The following is a 14820-nucleotide window of genomic DNA, read 5'->3' as shown; positions in this document are numbered from 1 at the left end:
TTTGCGATCTAATCCTAAAATTCTACGAGCGACCTCGAGAAATTTTCAAATTCAGGTGGCAATAAAAAAAAAAAAAACTACACGAAATCTACTGTACCCATTTTTACCAATTTTACCCAACATCCCGAAGTGATTCTACACTACGATGGCCCCTAATAAAATTCACTCAACTGCAGAGAGGCTGAGTATAATGACCTAAAAATACCTACTTTTGGCGTGACGATTATAATCCAAGTAACTCTACAGACCACGATGATGAAAACAATTATCTTCTATGCTGGTCCACAGGAGTTAAAATTCAATTAAGTAAATGATGAAGTATCGCTTTCGATTTACCGTCAAAATTGATGAATAATGAATGAATTTTGTTAACTCCGTCTTGATACGAATACTCAAAGTAGCAAAACATTGGCGATTGATCAGTTTTCGAGCTTTTCAAGTATAGTCTACAAAATTTGAAAACACTTTTGATCATTTGAAGTAAAATATGATGGATTTTATGAAATAATAAATGCAAAAACGAAAAATGATCGAAGCCAAAATGCAACTTTGCAAAGCTTCTCGATTTATCCGCCAAACATTGGATGACATCACGTGGTACAGGATCCGTAAAATATTGACGCTTCATCTTTCTTCCCAATTACTTTGTCCGTGACAACTTGAAAAAAAATGTTTTGATGAGAGGTTAAGAAACATTGAAGTGACTTCAAGTAATTGAATAAATATGTAAATATTGTAGATTTAAAGTGCATAATCCTTCTAATATCTAATATGTGTAAAATTCTAGGGCTCACTCATTTCCATCAGTAGGAATCTTCGGCAAAGAAAATTTTTTCCCACCGCAACTGAAGGTTACCGTAATAACAACAACATAGTCATTCAAATTGAATTTGCCTAGAAGTGTGTTTCGAAACCCTTCGAAGCTGTACGAAACCTTTGGCGATAAGTATTGTAATTGATTGGTGGATGAAATCTCGACGCTTTCACCGAATATTGACTCCAAAAAACTCTGTACAAACTCATCGATAAAGTCCGCAATTCGTCATGTCTGCAACACCAAAGCAATTATCAAACCTGCTTGATATTCTGGACGAGGAGAACCTGGATACCAGTTTAGAATCACTATCTAATCAGTTACACCAGGCGTTTGCAAAGGAGGATCTCTTCAAAGTCGGAACAACCTTGTTGCTGCTTCTTCAGCACATCGATCTCCTGCCAAACAATGTTCAGCGAATAATGGCGCTCGCTCTTCTCTACGACCTTTATCGAGGCGAGCAACTGGCGTCCACGCCGTTTGCCACAGTGTTCATCCAGGTATTGAAGCCCTCGGATGAGAGTGCTTCAGGTTCGGTGTCTCGGCCAAACTTCTCTGGACACATCCCGGCGCTCTCCAGATGCGAGAAGAACCTGCTTAGCCACCTACTCGGCTATGGAGCCAAAGAGACGATGAAAAAAACAGCGAGACAAATCATAGAAGAGATGTCTCACTCGGCTACTCCTCTCGTCGATCTCACTAGTCTGCAGCTTCAACTAGCCGAAAGGCTGTCGGAACTACCAAGTGTAAGCAAATGTGGAAATCCAGTAATCCTCCCGGATATGGACCGCTCGAAAGCTGGCGAGATAGACAAGAAAGTTGGCAGAGCTATAGCGGAGAGTCTTGTGATCGGCGAGCCACCTCTTTGTAGCCAAAGCTATCGGCCAGAATTCCTGAGGCTCACACCACCGTTGTATCACTCCGCAGATGAACTTGCATGGATGAACGTTGAGGAGCCGAGCCAGTTCACGGTTGAGTACGATTCTTCCATGTGTGTGTCTAATTGTGCAGGGGCCGAGGCACGCAGGCTGATGGGCAGAGCGTATAAGAGCGCCTTGACGCTCCAGCAGCAACAGCACTTGCTTATGGAGCTAGACGCTGACCCAAAACTCGTTTATCACATCGGTTTGACCCCCGTAAAGCTTCCGGACTTGGTTGAAAACAATCCGCTAATAGCTATTGAAGTCCTGCTGAAGCTTATGCAGTCCAGCCAAATAACAGAGTACTTCAGCGTGCTGGTTAATATGGAGATGTCCTTGCATTCGATGGAAGTTGTGAATAGATTGACAACCACAGTCGATCTACCAACAGAGTTTGTTCACCTTTACATCAGTAATTGCATATCGACTTGCGAAACCATCAAAGATCGATATATGCAAAATCGTTTAGTCCGTCTGGTTTGCGTGTTCCTTCAGTCTCTGATCAGAAACAAGATAATCAATGTTCAAGAACTTTTCATCGAAGTACAAGCCTTTTGCATCGAATTTAGCAGGATTAGAGAAGCTGCTGCGCTCTTCCGGCTGCTTAAACAACTTGAATCTGGTGATATCGGTGGGCTCAATACCCCGCCGGCTAAGAGTAAGATCGATCCTTGCTGAAAAGAGTTATTGCAAGTAATGGAAAACTTGGATTGTAATCAATAGTTAAGAAATGGATCATCGTGGTATTGCGCTTGGAAAGTTGAGATGCTTCAGTTGGTATACTCTTCATGGAAATATTGAACCAAATCTTCTGGGCCGCATGGATTCGAATTTTTTTTTAACATTCAATAATAATAAGTATTGACTGATCAGGAAATATTCTGTTACTCAATCGATTTTTTAGCAGAAGAACTAGGTAATGAGTTTTTTTTTTTTCAAGTCAATTTTGTTTAAATTTGACAATATTATTATTTTTTTTCTTTTTTTTTTACAAGTATACGTATAATAAGTTCTGTTTTATACAAATTCATGAAATCAATAATTTTGAACTCTTTGTTCCATAATTAATATTTCTGTAAAACGTTTACTTACGTTAATACACAATCTTAGAATTGGGCAAGGACTTCATTCGAAAGTGTAATATCAATAAAATATATACTTTACAGTTAACTAGTTTCTCCTGGCTGTTATTACCCGTGCAGATATATTTATATACGTATATGATAGATGAAATGTTATGGTTAAACAGTTTTAGGAAATAATTTCCAATGATAAATTGACTCTTTAAATTATCGCAAACAACGAATCACCTATAAAGTGATTAGAACAAGTCCTGCAATAAATTTAAAACTTATATAAATCCCGTATTTATTCATAGGTAGAAACGAAAATTTAGTCTACAAAATTCAGTTTTTGCAAAAAAAGTAATACGTCAATGTTATATTTCAACAATTCAAGAAACCATCATATGTTAATCACCAATGATAGTCTGAACATATTGCGAATAATGATTTTATCAGTAGTTGATCGACTATTGATTTCTCAAGTGAATTCATAAATAATTGAATATAAATATTCGTGCCGTCAATTTTCTGTATTGTTATATTAAATATATTTATATGACATAGGCATAACTGAAGCCATAAATGTGTCTTTTTACGGGCAATACACATAAAGTACGGATCGTATGGCTACAGAAAATACAGGTCTTGTTTCAAGCTGGTCGATTTTCTAATAAGCTTACGACACTGCTTTATATTTCATATACTTTCTATACCTATACTATACTTTCAACCTATAGTATGATATTTTATGATATATGATTCGAGTCGTCCTCAGACGTGTATCTTTTAAATAAAGATTGTTATTATTATACACAACATTTTTAAAAATTATCTTCCAATTCCAATCATTTATATTAGCTCAGTGTTATTTTAATTACTATTGTTACAATCATTGTCAACGTCATCATCATCATCATCATGATTATTATTATTATTGTTATTATTACTGCTACTACTACTACTATATTATATACACGTAGAATATAATTTGACTTTTAAAGAGAAAATTAGTTGTACTCTAATTCATGTATAGGTATAACATTACATTAAGTGTTACGAGACCGCAAATGGACTTTAAAATTTTTATTAGAAACCAAACTTGGTCAGACTGGATTTGATCCATTTTATTCATGTGACATATCTGTTGTTTTCTATGACCGTAAACTTAAAACCGTTACACCTTTAAATTGTTATGCGAATTTGTACAATATTCTATACTTTATCCTGATGCAATCTCAAGCGGACGCAAAAGCTTGTGTAAATAGATCGTGTGAAAAGAAATCAAAAAGAGAATAATCGTATTCACGTATGAAGAGGAGAATTAAAAAAAGCTGTCGGTGCCATTTATTTATTCCATTTTATTTTTAATATTTTTTTTAATTTAAAAATTTTACTTTTAAATTCCCAATGATAAATAACTATGCAGTAATTTTACAGTTGCAGGCACTTGCACATTTTTTGATTTCTCCTCTTCGTAAGTGCAACTAACAACAATTTCGGAATTTTTCATCGCTCTGGTTAGGTGTAAATCAATCAAATTTCGATTGAACATCTAACACAACAATATCTCACAATCTTCAACTAATTTTCAATCATTCAATCAACGAAAGGTATCAACAAGTACCTTTAATTTATGTACAAAAATCCTTAATCACTATGATGATATCTTGAGAAGTATTTGATCACTTCATCGATTCAATTTATCTCAGATGCAATAATGCGGGTCAGTCGGAACCTCTTAGCCGTTACCTCGCACATTATAAAATTGCGAAAGTACAACTATGGATGAGATTTTAAATCTTATGGTCCCCGATCACTCAGCAAAGATGCCTCTATCAGGTTAATATAAATGGTTCTACTCGTAAATTTTGAGTTAAAAAAACGGAGAACTAAACATATGGAATTCATAATTTATTGTTAGTCTTTTCAAAAATATCAAATTAAAAAAAAAAAAAAAATCAACTCCAATTACAACGCCTACCGATATATGAGGTTAAAGTTAGTACGTTGCCTTGATAAAACGTTAGGAAGAAAAATCATCACTTTGCAATTTTAGAATGATTTTGAAAGAGTTGAGTTTTAAAAATATGAAAACGTTTCTGCCTCGTTACGATTTACTCAATTTCGGACCAAATTAAAGTTGCGAAAAAACTATTCTTCTTAAACATTTATTATAAAATTAAGGTAGTACCGTGATAAATCACTTTTCTTACAATATCTTTCGATTTTTGAATACACATAATTTTAAGTGTGCTTTATACGTAAGAATTTTTTTTAATAGTCCTTGCGGTACTAAATTTTGAAATATTAGCAATCGAAAGTCGTACATTTAACATGTATTCCCTATCCTGACCGTAGTTAGAGTGAGCATTTTATTTAATAACAGCCATATTTTTCTTAGGATTGTTTTCAAAAACAGAATTATTAATTCAGGATATAACAAGTAATTTTTTTCAAAAAAAACATAAGCAAGCGGTATTCATTTTTTTGTAAAGAACTTTTAAAGTTGGTGACTTGCGATGATTCACGTGAGTGGAAGTAAGTGAGCGATAGTCGGTAAAGAAAGACAGCACTAGTGAGTGAGAAAGAAAACAATAGCCATTGACTATTGGTGTCCTTTACATGTCACGGTACTACCTTAACGTTACTGATTTCAACCTCATCACAATATTAAGAAATTATAGGCTGGTGATAGAACAAACTTTTCTGAATAACTAGAGACCAAAGATGCCAAAGTTGTGCAGCTACGATCTATTTCCTAACGACTGAACAACGGAACCCAACAATAACGTTCAATCCTTCTGAAATTTAAGCTAACTATGTCTAATATTCAACACCATTATTTTTCTTCTTCGTCTTTGTACTTTTCTACAATGCGGCAATGTCTTTAAGTCGTTTTCCTTTCTTGACTGTTGTTTGCATTTTCAATCCGCTCTTTTTACCCTTTGTTTTAGGCTTTGCAGTTTTTGTTTTAAACCCTTTCATCTGTACTTTGAGTTCCTTCTTGGACACCTTTTTTCCCTTCATACCAACCCCTTTCATGCTAATTTTGTTGCCACCCTTTAGCTTCACCTTAGCTGTAGATTGGCTGGGTAAACCGGGCCTTGCACCAGGCCCGGTTAGCTTATACTAGGCAGTCACCTTCACCTTTTTCTTACGCTTCTTTTTCTTCTTGTCATGATGAAGCTCTTGCTTTTTAGCTATGCACAAACGGCAATACCAATCCTCGTTCTTTGCAGGCGGTACTTGCATACCTACGCAAACCCTGAAATTTTTATAAAGAAATTAAATGGTGATGCAATCTTTACGCAAAATCTCAGTTTCACGAGTTTTTAGATTGATGAAAATTGTCCTAGTTTTTTTTCTACGTTTCTCAATGACTTATTCATATCGATAAATTCTTACCAATGATACCAAGCGTCGCAATCGTCGCATCCAATCATAGGAGTACCATCGTCCTGGTTTCCACAAGCAGGACATATCCATACTTGTCTTCCCTCTTGATCCTGTAAAACTCGTAGAGTAATGGAATCCGTACGTTTTGAAAAACTAGAGAACAACCCAACCCATTTAGCAAGAAATTATTCCTGTGTACCTTTTTTTTTCTTTACTGACTCGAATCGCATCAACGAATGTAACAATATTTTATCAAAACTTTGAATATCCAAGATCGAGCATTGATTAAATCATTTGTAAGTCACATTAGATTATTTGGGCTCGCCCTAACACGGATTTTTATGAATGACTAGGTTGTCGAAATAGGCAAAAAAATTTTAATGGTTTTCATGACTGACTGTAGTAGCGTAGCGTGCGAGCCCAGCCTCTTGAGGAGGACCGAAGTGGCAATTTACAAAAAATTGTAAGACAGGTCCTCTCGTTCAGACGCCGAATCAGCGAGTTACAATTTGAACTTGGTCCGGCTGCACCTGGACAAGGTTTTCTGCAGTTTTCCTTGTGCACTGTGCAAATGCGGGTCTTTCTATTGACATACCCAAAAAGGTATGGCGTGTTTCGAAGTTATTATAATTATTGTCGTGTGACTGAATTAATTTAAGTGTTTTCTTTTTTTTTAAATTTTTTGAAATAAGCAGTGATGATTGTAGGAATGAGGGTCGAATTGTAAAGTAGCGCAGCACATGATAATATGATGAATAAAGATTGGTCTCTGATACTTGTCTCTTCTTTAGATTAAAAAACTGCCTTGACATTCCAACGTAGGTATATCGCATCAGAATACAAAGTTAACAGCCAACAATGCTCTTTTTTTTAAAGGAGTTTTGTTTGTAAAGGAGGCAGAATGCATCACACAGTATTATCGATTTTCCAGCTTTAACTTTGTAATAATAAAGTAATACTAAAGCCTAACAATTAAAACACTATTGAGCGTTTTCTAACTTTTATAAAACTAAAAGTACCAGGCACCTTTAATCCTGCCTTTTAAACAATCCCTGTATTGAACCACGCTCGCAAATAACTCGCAAACCGTGAGTTTAAAAATCGCGCAAGTCTCAACAGAATCAGAATACGTGGATTTCAAATCTCTCCTCGCAAAAATAAACCTTTGTTAGATAATAGCCGCAAGAGGAGACAGGGATTAATTGTTTGAGCGAACATCTTTGCTAGATTTTACTTTTCATCAAACCTATCAGTATTTCAAACATTTCGTAGCGCTGCCTAAAGCTTTATATTTGTATCGAACGATATTATATCGGAACGCAATGTACCTTATCTATGGTCGTTTGTTCCCATTAAAAACGGAGTGATAATCGCCGCGTACTCCTCTCTCATTCAAGTAGGGAGTGAATTACTCGTTTACTCACCACGGTGGTGGCGGTTGTTGGTGTCGCAGTGTTCACCCCATTTTCTTTATCTTCCTTGATGTCCTCTTTCTTCGTAATCCCATCTGCTTTCACCTCTGTGCCGGCAAAACCTTTGGTTATATTGCTGACTCTTCGCGCATGCTAAACACATTACACTATGCAAGCAGCATGCAGCTTAATTTGAACTACAAAAAACCGTTTCGCCAGTACCTTGTAAACGCTATTGCTAACATCAATGTATTAAATATTTTTCTCTAAATTTCAATGCGTTTAGAATTATTCTGAAATAGTTTTTAATTTAAGACGATAGAAAGTACGTCGCTTTTTTTTAAACCATGCTTTCACGGTATCTGTGATAAAAATGTGATGTTTGTTTCGTTATAGCTATTTTACTTCTACAAGCTAGAATTGAGTGGTAAAAAGAAACTTTAATACAGAAATGAAAAACTCTAAGGAGGCATGAAAGAAAAACACAAAACCAAAAGGGATACGAAATAAGTCGTAGTTCGCGCATCTTCTGTTACTTTGACTGTTATTTTGCGCCATCATATCAGTCAAGTTAAAATCATATTTCGCAAATGTAGTGGAACGTATTTGATATATGATTAAAAGCGTGCAATTTTACTTACATAGATATAAATACTTTTAGTTCAGAGTAATTACAGGGAAATTTTCAATTTCTATATTCATGCTTATATAGGACCTAAATTGGCTCAGTTATTAAGAAATATATTAATTCTAGGAAAGAATCTTTTACCTAGCATTAGCTTAAAAAATATTCGAATCTTGAAAAAATGCACATTGATAGTCAAGTGATTGAGTAATAAATAGATAGATAGAGAAATAAATAAATAATTAAATAAATAAATAAATATACACACTGTGCAGTAGAGAAACGTGCTACGTTTTAAATTACAGAGTGCGCACTAACAGAGTTTAACGATAAATGGTTATAATCATAATTCATCATAGCGCTGAGGTGTACAGAAGAAACTGCAAAGAAGCCGAAAGAAGTTCACATAAAGTCACAGCCATTTAAAAGTGTCCACGAAATTAGTTTTTTTTTTTTTTTCTTTCTGTGTCAAATATGATTTTATGAACTAAATTTCATTAAACAGCGTAGTCATATAACTGAAGACGGGTTAAGTACTTCGTCTTAGACAAAGCTGCATCGATAGAGACAAAGTTACGGATTCACATAAGTGCAGTTGACTTTTTACTTTCGGCTAGTAAATTAACGTTCGCTTTCAGGGATGCTGCCTATATTTCAGAATAAGAAGAGACAAGTACAACCGACGTTATTAAAACATTACGTGGATGAATGAATGAATGATTGAATGATCGAATGAATTAGTAAATAAATCACCAATGAAACGCTGAAAATTGGCGAGAATATAAGAGTGAAAAACAAAGTTAAGATGTCATTCAAAATAAATATGCAAATACTTTCAGCGGGAGACGAGATACAGATTTTTTAACAATGATTCCTTTTGAAAACATTTGCAAAGACTTTCCGTTGATAACTGGTAATTTTTCAAGGATAGAAAATACGCTGATGGAAGCTAGCACAAAGAATTTCAGTGTGAGAATAAAAGAACTGTGTAAAATAACAATTAGAAGAAAAACAATAATTTTTACTTGGCAAACTCTAAATACGTATAAAAATATTTTGGCCAATGTCATCTACGTAATTATATGTACAAAATTGTATATAGTAACGTTTTGTAAAGCGTCAACTAAAATTGTATATAGTAACGTTTTTTAAAGCGTTAACTAAAACTGAAAACTATACCGCCACCATAAGTTCTAGATGCATAGAAAACGTAGAGCAAACGAAGACGAGACATAATAAAGTGAGGTTTTGAAACCTGTGTTTTTGTTATATTGGATGGGTTGGGCCGTTACTCATTAACTGTAATACTTCTGCAACCTCACGTGAAAGATCAAACTAATTTCTGATTCACCGACAAATAAGCGTGATACGATTTTATTTTTAGAGAAAATTTGGAAAAAAAATAAACAGATATTCGTACTACGATCAGACGACAAATTCTGAGTTCGATGCAAATATTTACATATGAGGTTGCAGAAGAAAATTAAAAGATTGCGAGATCACAACAAGTAAATGTTCAGAGGTGCCCACCAGAATGAATAAATTGTAATTTTATCAAAATGTAAAAATGATCTGCTTTCCTGGATCCATTTACATCGTGGACTAATATCAAAAAATCACGACTGATCTGAGTGTAAAAAAATGCAGATGAAGGAATAAATATGATCTCGCAATCTCTGAAGCAGTGACAAAGTTTTTCAACCGCTCTGTCCGTATTATTTTATATTTAACACACGTGTCAGTAATTTTTTGCAAAACAGAGAACTTGGGCTTGGAATTGAAGTTTAATATACTAAGTAAAAGTGAATAATAAAACTTTTGTCACTGCTAAAATAATAAGCGAACGTACTTACGAAGTAAAACGATGCTTGCTGCTGAAGTAACATAGGGCTTGGAATATCGGGTGTTTTGGAATAGGATAAAACTGAAGATTCTCTGGGCGGAAGTGTTTTGAATAGGGATTTTTTAGCCCGAGGTGTTGGAGTTGAGGAAATATGGGCCGTAACATTGATATCAGAAGAAAAGGTAGGGCTGACGTCTAAAAGCCCATCCTCCATTCTCTTACTTGTTGACTTCTGCTTCGGTGGCCTAGTTATTAACGCTGATATCTTAGCCAATTCAGGACTCGGCTCGCGTTTAACTTCGTCGTCAGGTTTCTTAAGCAGTGGTTTTATCGTTCTGTAAAAATTGAAAATGTTTCATTATATTTGTCACGGTCAACTTCCATTACTGTAAACTTGATGACATCATTTTGAAAAGAAAATTCTGCACCACTGAATCGCAATGCCTGGAGGGTTTCTAGGACACTTAGAAAAACAAGATGGTAAGTAAGGAAGTAAGTGTATCTTATGGATTCAGGATACTCACATTTTCGTCAAAGGTGTCGTATCAGGTGTTGGTGGTCTAGGAGACGCTGGACCAAGTTTCAACGTGATTTTAGGCACACCTTCGGCTTTATCCTCTTTCTGAAATATCAGATACCAAATTATTAGTTCACTGTTTGAAATAACAAACCTGACCGAGATTCTTTGAAACGCCAATAACTTGTTCGTAAAATTGATTTATGCGTATTTTTTTTATTCAGAGTGAAGATGCGAACCGGGATCTAGAATTCAAATGTGTAAGCAAATTATTTACGTCTTTGTCTTTGCGTTTTTCTTTCTTTTCTCGCTTTTCCTTAATCTTCTCAGCTTTTTCCTTTTTCTCGCCCTTTTCTTTTTTCTCCTTATTTTTCTCTCCCTTCTCTTTATGTTTTTCCTTCTTCTCTTTCTTCTTTTTCAGCTTATCTTTCTTCTCTTTTTTGTGCTCTTTCAATTTCTGCAACAGGTAATTGTTAGCAATAGTTTAAATATGTGTAAAAATTGATTGCCAGCAAATAACAACAGTTCATTTTCTATTCAAACTACAAACTTTCTCTCAATACGACTCCATAGCACAAAAAACAACATTACCTTGTCAATTTTATCAACTTTCGGGCTCTTTGGTGTGAGCAAAGAGGAATTGGTCACAAAATTATTATTTATTACTGGTAAAACTAAATTCGAAGGTTGCAGGGTTGGGGTGATGGGTTGCGCCACAAACTCCTTGTCATGTTTAGAGATTTTCGGGATCTTCTCGGGTTTCTCTTTTTCCACTTTTTCGGGTTTTGCTGGTGGGATAGGTAAGCTGGGCACCGCTGGTATAGGAAGCGGTTTCTCCCGTTCAGAAGGCTTAGATTTTGGAGGTGGAAAGTCGTCTACTTTAGTGTTCAGTCCAACGAATCTTGGGGGCAATGGTAAATTAGGCATTGCAGGATGCGGCACCCCTCTGCTCAGTGGAAGAGGAAACCTTGGAAACAATGGGTGACCAATGGGAGGCGGAATGAGACCAGGAGCTGGTGGAAAAGTTGGAAAGAATGGAAACGGCATTGTCGGAGGCAGTCCTAATTCTCTAAGTGGCGGTTCTGGTGCCTGCGGAGTCTTTGGCCTCTCCGGTGTATCTGGCTCCACCAAATCGTTTGACATTTTGATCTAAAGAAACATGAAACCAAAGTGTCATTATGGGTTGATGAGATACCGGTGGTAATTTGTAAAAACTACTTGACATCATTGACAATTTTTTACCTTTTTGGGACTAATGCATTGCTTGGGACTTTTTAATTTGGTTTCCTTCTTTTTTCCTTTCTCTTTCCGTTTCTTTTTCTGATCTATAACCACAGGTACGTTAAGTTCTGGAGTTTTAGGCGTACTAGGAGTGCCTGGTGGCGACATATCATCGAACATGTAGATGTCAGAGGATGGGCTTTGAAGACCAGTTGGATCCCCGGAATCAGGTTGTACATGTACATCGGGTGTATGGGGTGTCTTCTTCTCCTCAGTTTTCACCTCTGCGTCAATTTTTCTGTTCAGCTTCTCGATATTCTCGTCGATTATCAAACCTGGCGAACTTTCACGCGAGTCCAAATCCTTGTGTTTATTCTCCGGAGTATCCTTTTCTTTATCGTCCCGGGGCTTTGAGATTTTCTTGAAAATATTGAGCTTCTGTTTGTCGGGCTCGGACGGTAACTTGTCTACCTTCTCTTCTTTCCTTTCTTGCACCAAACTACTGTTCGTTGGTTCAGATTTTTCTAGCTTCATTTTTGGCTGCACTACTTTAGGAGGCTTCGGACTCCCGGCAGGTTTTGGAGGTGAAAGTTTAGGTGTTGAAGGCCTTGCTGAAGGACCAGCTATCCCTGTTTGGCTCTTGCCACCACCTGGCTTTAGGGCTTTCAATTTGGCAAGTTCCTTCATGCCAGCTAATTTTTTAACTTTACTATCATCAATTTTATCTGGTTTAAAGAGCTCCTTCGCTCTGTCCTTCTTCTTATTTTCTTTATCAAGTTTCCTATCTTCTCCATTCTTTTTATTCACAATTTTCTTTGGCTTTTTGTCGGAATTCAATTCAGGGGGAACCATTGGATACGAGCTTGGCGACGGAGAGTCTGATCGAGCTTGTTGAGGTGTTCGAGCTTCGGGAAGTTTCCCCTCCCTGGCAGGGGACAAAAACCCTGAAGTAGTCATCATCACACTATGAATCTCACGCAGTGGTCTACCTTCCTCGACTACTCTTGGTCGCTTAGCTATTGGACTTTCAAGAGACACTGGATCTCCAGGGCGTTTGAAAACCACTTGTGGCGATGTACTTTGTGGCGATATGTTCGCCGATCCGTCAGGTGGAGAGCCGTTTAAAGGCGTTACTTCTGGAGTTGTTTCAGATGGGTTTTCAGATTTAGTTGGAGGATATTCATCTACAATATGAAATATTGATTCCCAGTTTTAATTGGAACAAAATCATCAAGGTTTTCGTGTTAGGGAATATTAATTTTTTTAAACTTATCCAATGATCAGTTTTTGTGCATTTCGTAACTCGCATATTTCTCATCAACTCATACCTTCTGTGTCAGGGTACATAGCTGGCAAGTGTTCGTGAACATGAACAGGCCTAGTAACGACCTCTCTGCTTCCTGGCTTCAAAAAATTCATATGACTTTCGCGAGGTACAGGAAATTTAGGTACCTCGATGGCACATGGGACTGAATCAACATTTTTAACGTATTCTGCTAGTTCTTGAATGTCTATATTCATGTGCTGAAAGGCTAATCCAAGATCATCGAGGTTCGGTTCCGTTTTTCCCACTGAAATTAATCATACATGCTTCAATTCACTTGCGGTACAATTAAATGTTTGGTTTTATTTATGAAACCTTATGTTTCTGAATTTAGGATTCTTATAGTTCAAAAGTGGCTACTCACAGACTTCGGCATATTGGTGAGTCAATTTAGATGTCCTCGTTAGGTACTCTTGCATGAGATCGACCAAGAATTCCAGCGGCGTAGAATTTATTGAGTGCCATCCGATCGTTTGGCATATTTGAGCCACCACTACTCTTAATACGTTTCTACTGTATTCTGCTGCCATTTTTACAATATTCAAAAATTTTACTCATAGGACAACACTGATGACCTGAAAAACAATAATCAACCCTCTCTTATTTCTACAAAGATAAATCTAGGTGACTCACTCAGACTAGATCATTGTGAGTGAGGATAAAATTTTACGGAGGTATCCCACCTTCAGTTTGGTATATTCTCATTCAGATAAACTAGCACGATAATACAGAACTAACCTAGCAAAAAAGTCAGTACATTTTTTTAGGAAATTTCTCGATAATTCAAAGGAACTGTGTAAATGAAGTGTATGGAAATTAACTTGTTCACAACATTGCAGCAGTGACCCGATGTACAGAAATATACTCCTGCGAAATGCTGAGGAGTAATCGAATACTAATATCTTTTTTCAAAATAATTATTTCACAGGTGAAAAACTTCCGTATCTTTGCATAGTAGACAAGTTGGAAAGTTCACCTACCCCAGAAAGTGAACGCGAGAAATTACTTCTTACCTGATAAAACTTTATCCGCCGTTGAGGGACTTGGATTTTTACGTTGACATCACAGAAATTCGCCTAGACTTAGTTCTCGGCATTGTTTTGCACAATTATTCACAAACGTAATACATTAACCTGCCAAAAATACGACAAAAAGAACAGCGTAACGCACTCCGGAACACTCGCCTCGCCACCATTTCTAGTCTTGGCAAGCAGTCAACCATAGACTTCTACTATTCCTGGTGGCTATTGCCAAGCCATAGACTATCTATTATATATGAAATCATTCCCAGTCGTTCCTCTTTCCGCGAAACTTACAGGACTAACGACAAACCAGAGAGGACAAACAGCCACGGAACAACGGAATACCAATACCGTACACACGAACTTAATCGTACGGAATACGGAATTCCAGCCAATGGAACCATTAGGATCTCTGGCAGAGGCGTGGCTTAGAAATTGCACCTAGCGGTGAAAATATGGACTAGTTTGAGTAAGTCACGTTGTGCATAAACAAATGTAGATAAGGGTAATTTTATAAGAATACATTTTGTTTTTGTAATTTCAAAATATAATATGAAACTTTCATTGCAAGAAATTTTTTAAATTTGCACATAAACCAATAGTCAGCTGTGCGATTCGACCTACTCGCTCAGATGTTAAATATCGCCACCAGATGGCGTATC

The 14820-nt window shown here is 36.4% G+C and overlaps 2 protein-coding genes across 8 annotated transcripts; one reads left to right on the top strand and one right to left on the bottom strand.

Annotated features, from left to right (window-relative positions):
* Positions 1–64: 64 nt before the first annotated feature.
* Positions 65–4937, top strand: LOC124306335 (CCR4-NOT transcription complex subunit 11). The gene has a single exon (XM_046766911.1). It carries the CDS (start codon positions 1045–1047, stop codon positions 2410–2412), a length of 1368 nt encoding a protein of 455 aa, XP_046622867.1. The 5' UTR covers positions 65–1044; the 3' UTR covers positions 2413–4937.
* Positions 4938–5760: 823 nt separating this feature from the next.
* On the bottom strand, positions 5761–14460 carry LOC124306332 (transcription initiation factor TFIID subunit 3). Of its 7 annotated transcripts, XR_006908580.1 has the most exons (12): positions 14150–14460; positions 13501–13711; positions 13141–13383; positions 11834–12996; positions 11183–11740; positions 10869–11048; positions 10599–10696; positions 10297–10409; positions 7619–7713; positions 6593–6777; positions 6204–6304; positions 6043–6063 (listed from the first exon to the last, which is right to left on the bottom strand). XR_006908580.1 is itself a non-coding variant. In XM_046766908.1 (11 exons), exons 2-11 carry the CDS (start codon positions 13664–13666, stop codon positions 5928–5930), a joined length of 2853 nt encoding a protein of 950 aa, XP_046622864.1. In that variant the 5' UTR covers positions 13667–13711; positions 14150–14458; the 3' UTR covers positions 5761–5927. The 7 variants fall into 7 exon arrangements, 4 of the variants coding, with proteins under 4 accessions (XP_046622864.1, XP_046622865.1, XP_046622863.1 ...); XM_046766908.1 differs by lacking the exon at positions 6593–6777 and having other exon boundaries at positions 5761–6063; positions 14150–14458; XR_006908581.1 differs by lacking the exon at positions 7619–7713.
* Positions 14461–14820: the final 360 nt, after the last annotated feature.

Source organism: Neodiprion virginianus, chromosome 5, assembly GCF_021901495.1.
Source record: "Neodiprion virginianus isolate iyNeoVirg1 chromosome 5, iyNeoVirg1.1, whole genome shotgun sequence".
Taxonomy (NCBI): Eukaryota; Metazoa; Arthropoda; class Insecta; order Hymenoptera; family Diprionidae; genus Neodiprion; species Neodiprion virginianus.
The sequence above is the reverse complement of the archived record's forward strand: the minus strand, read 5'-3'. Positions and strand labels throughout refer to the sequence as shown.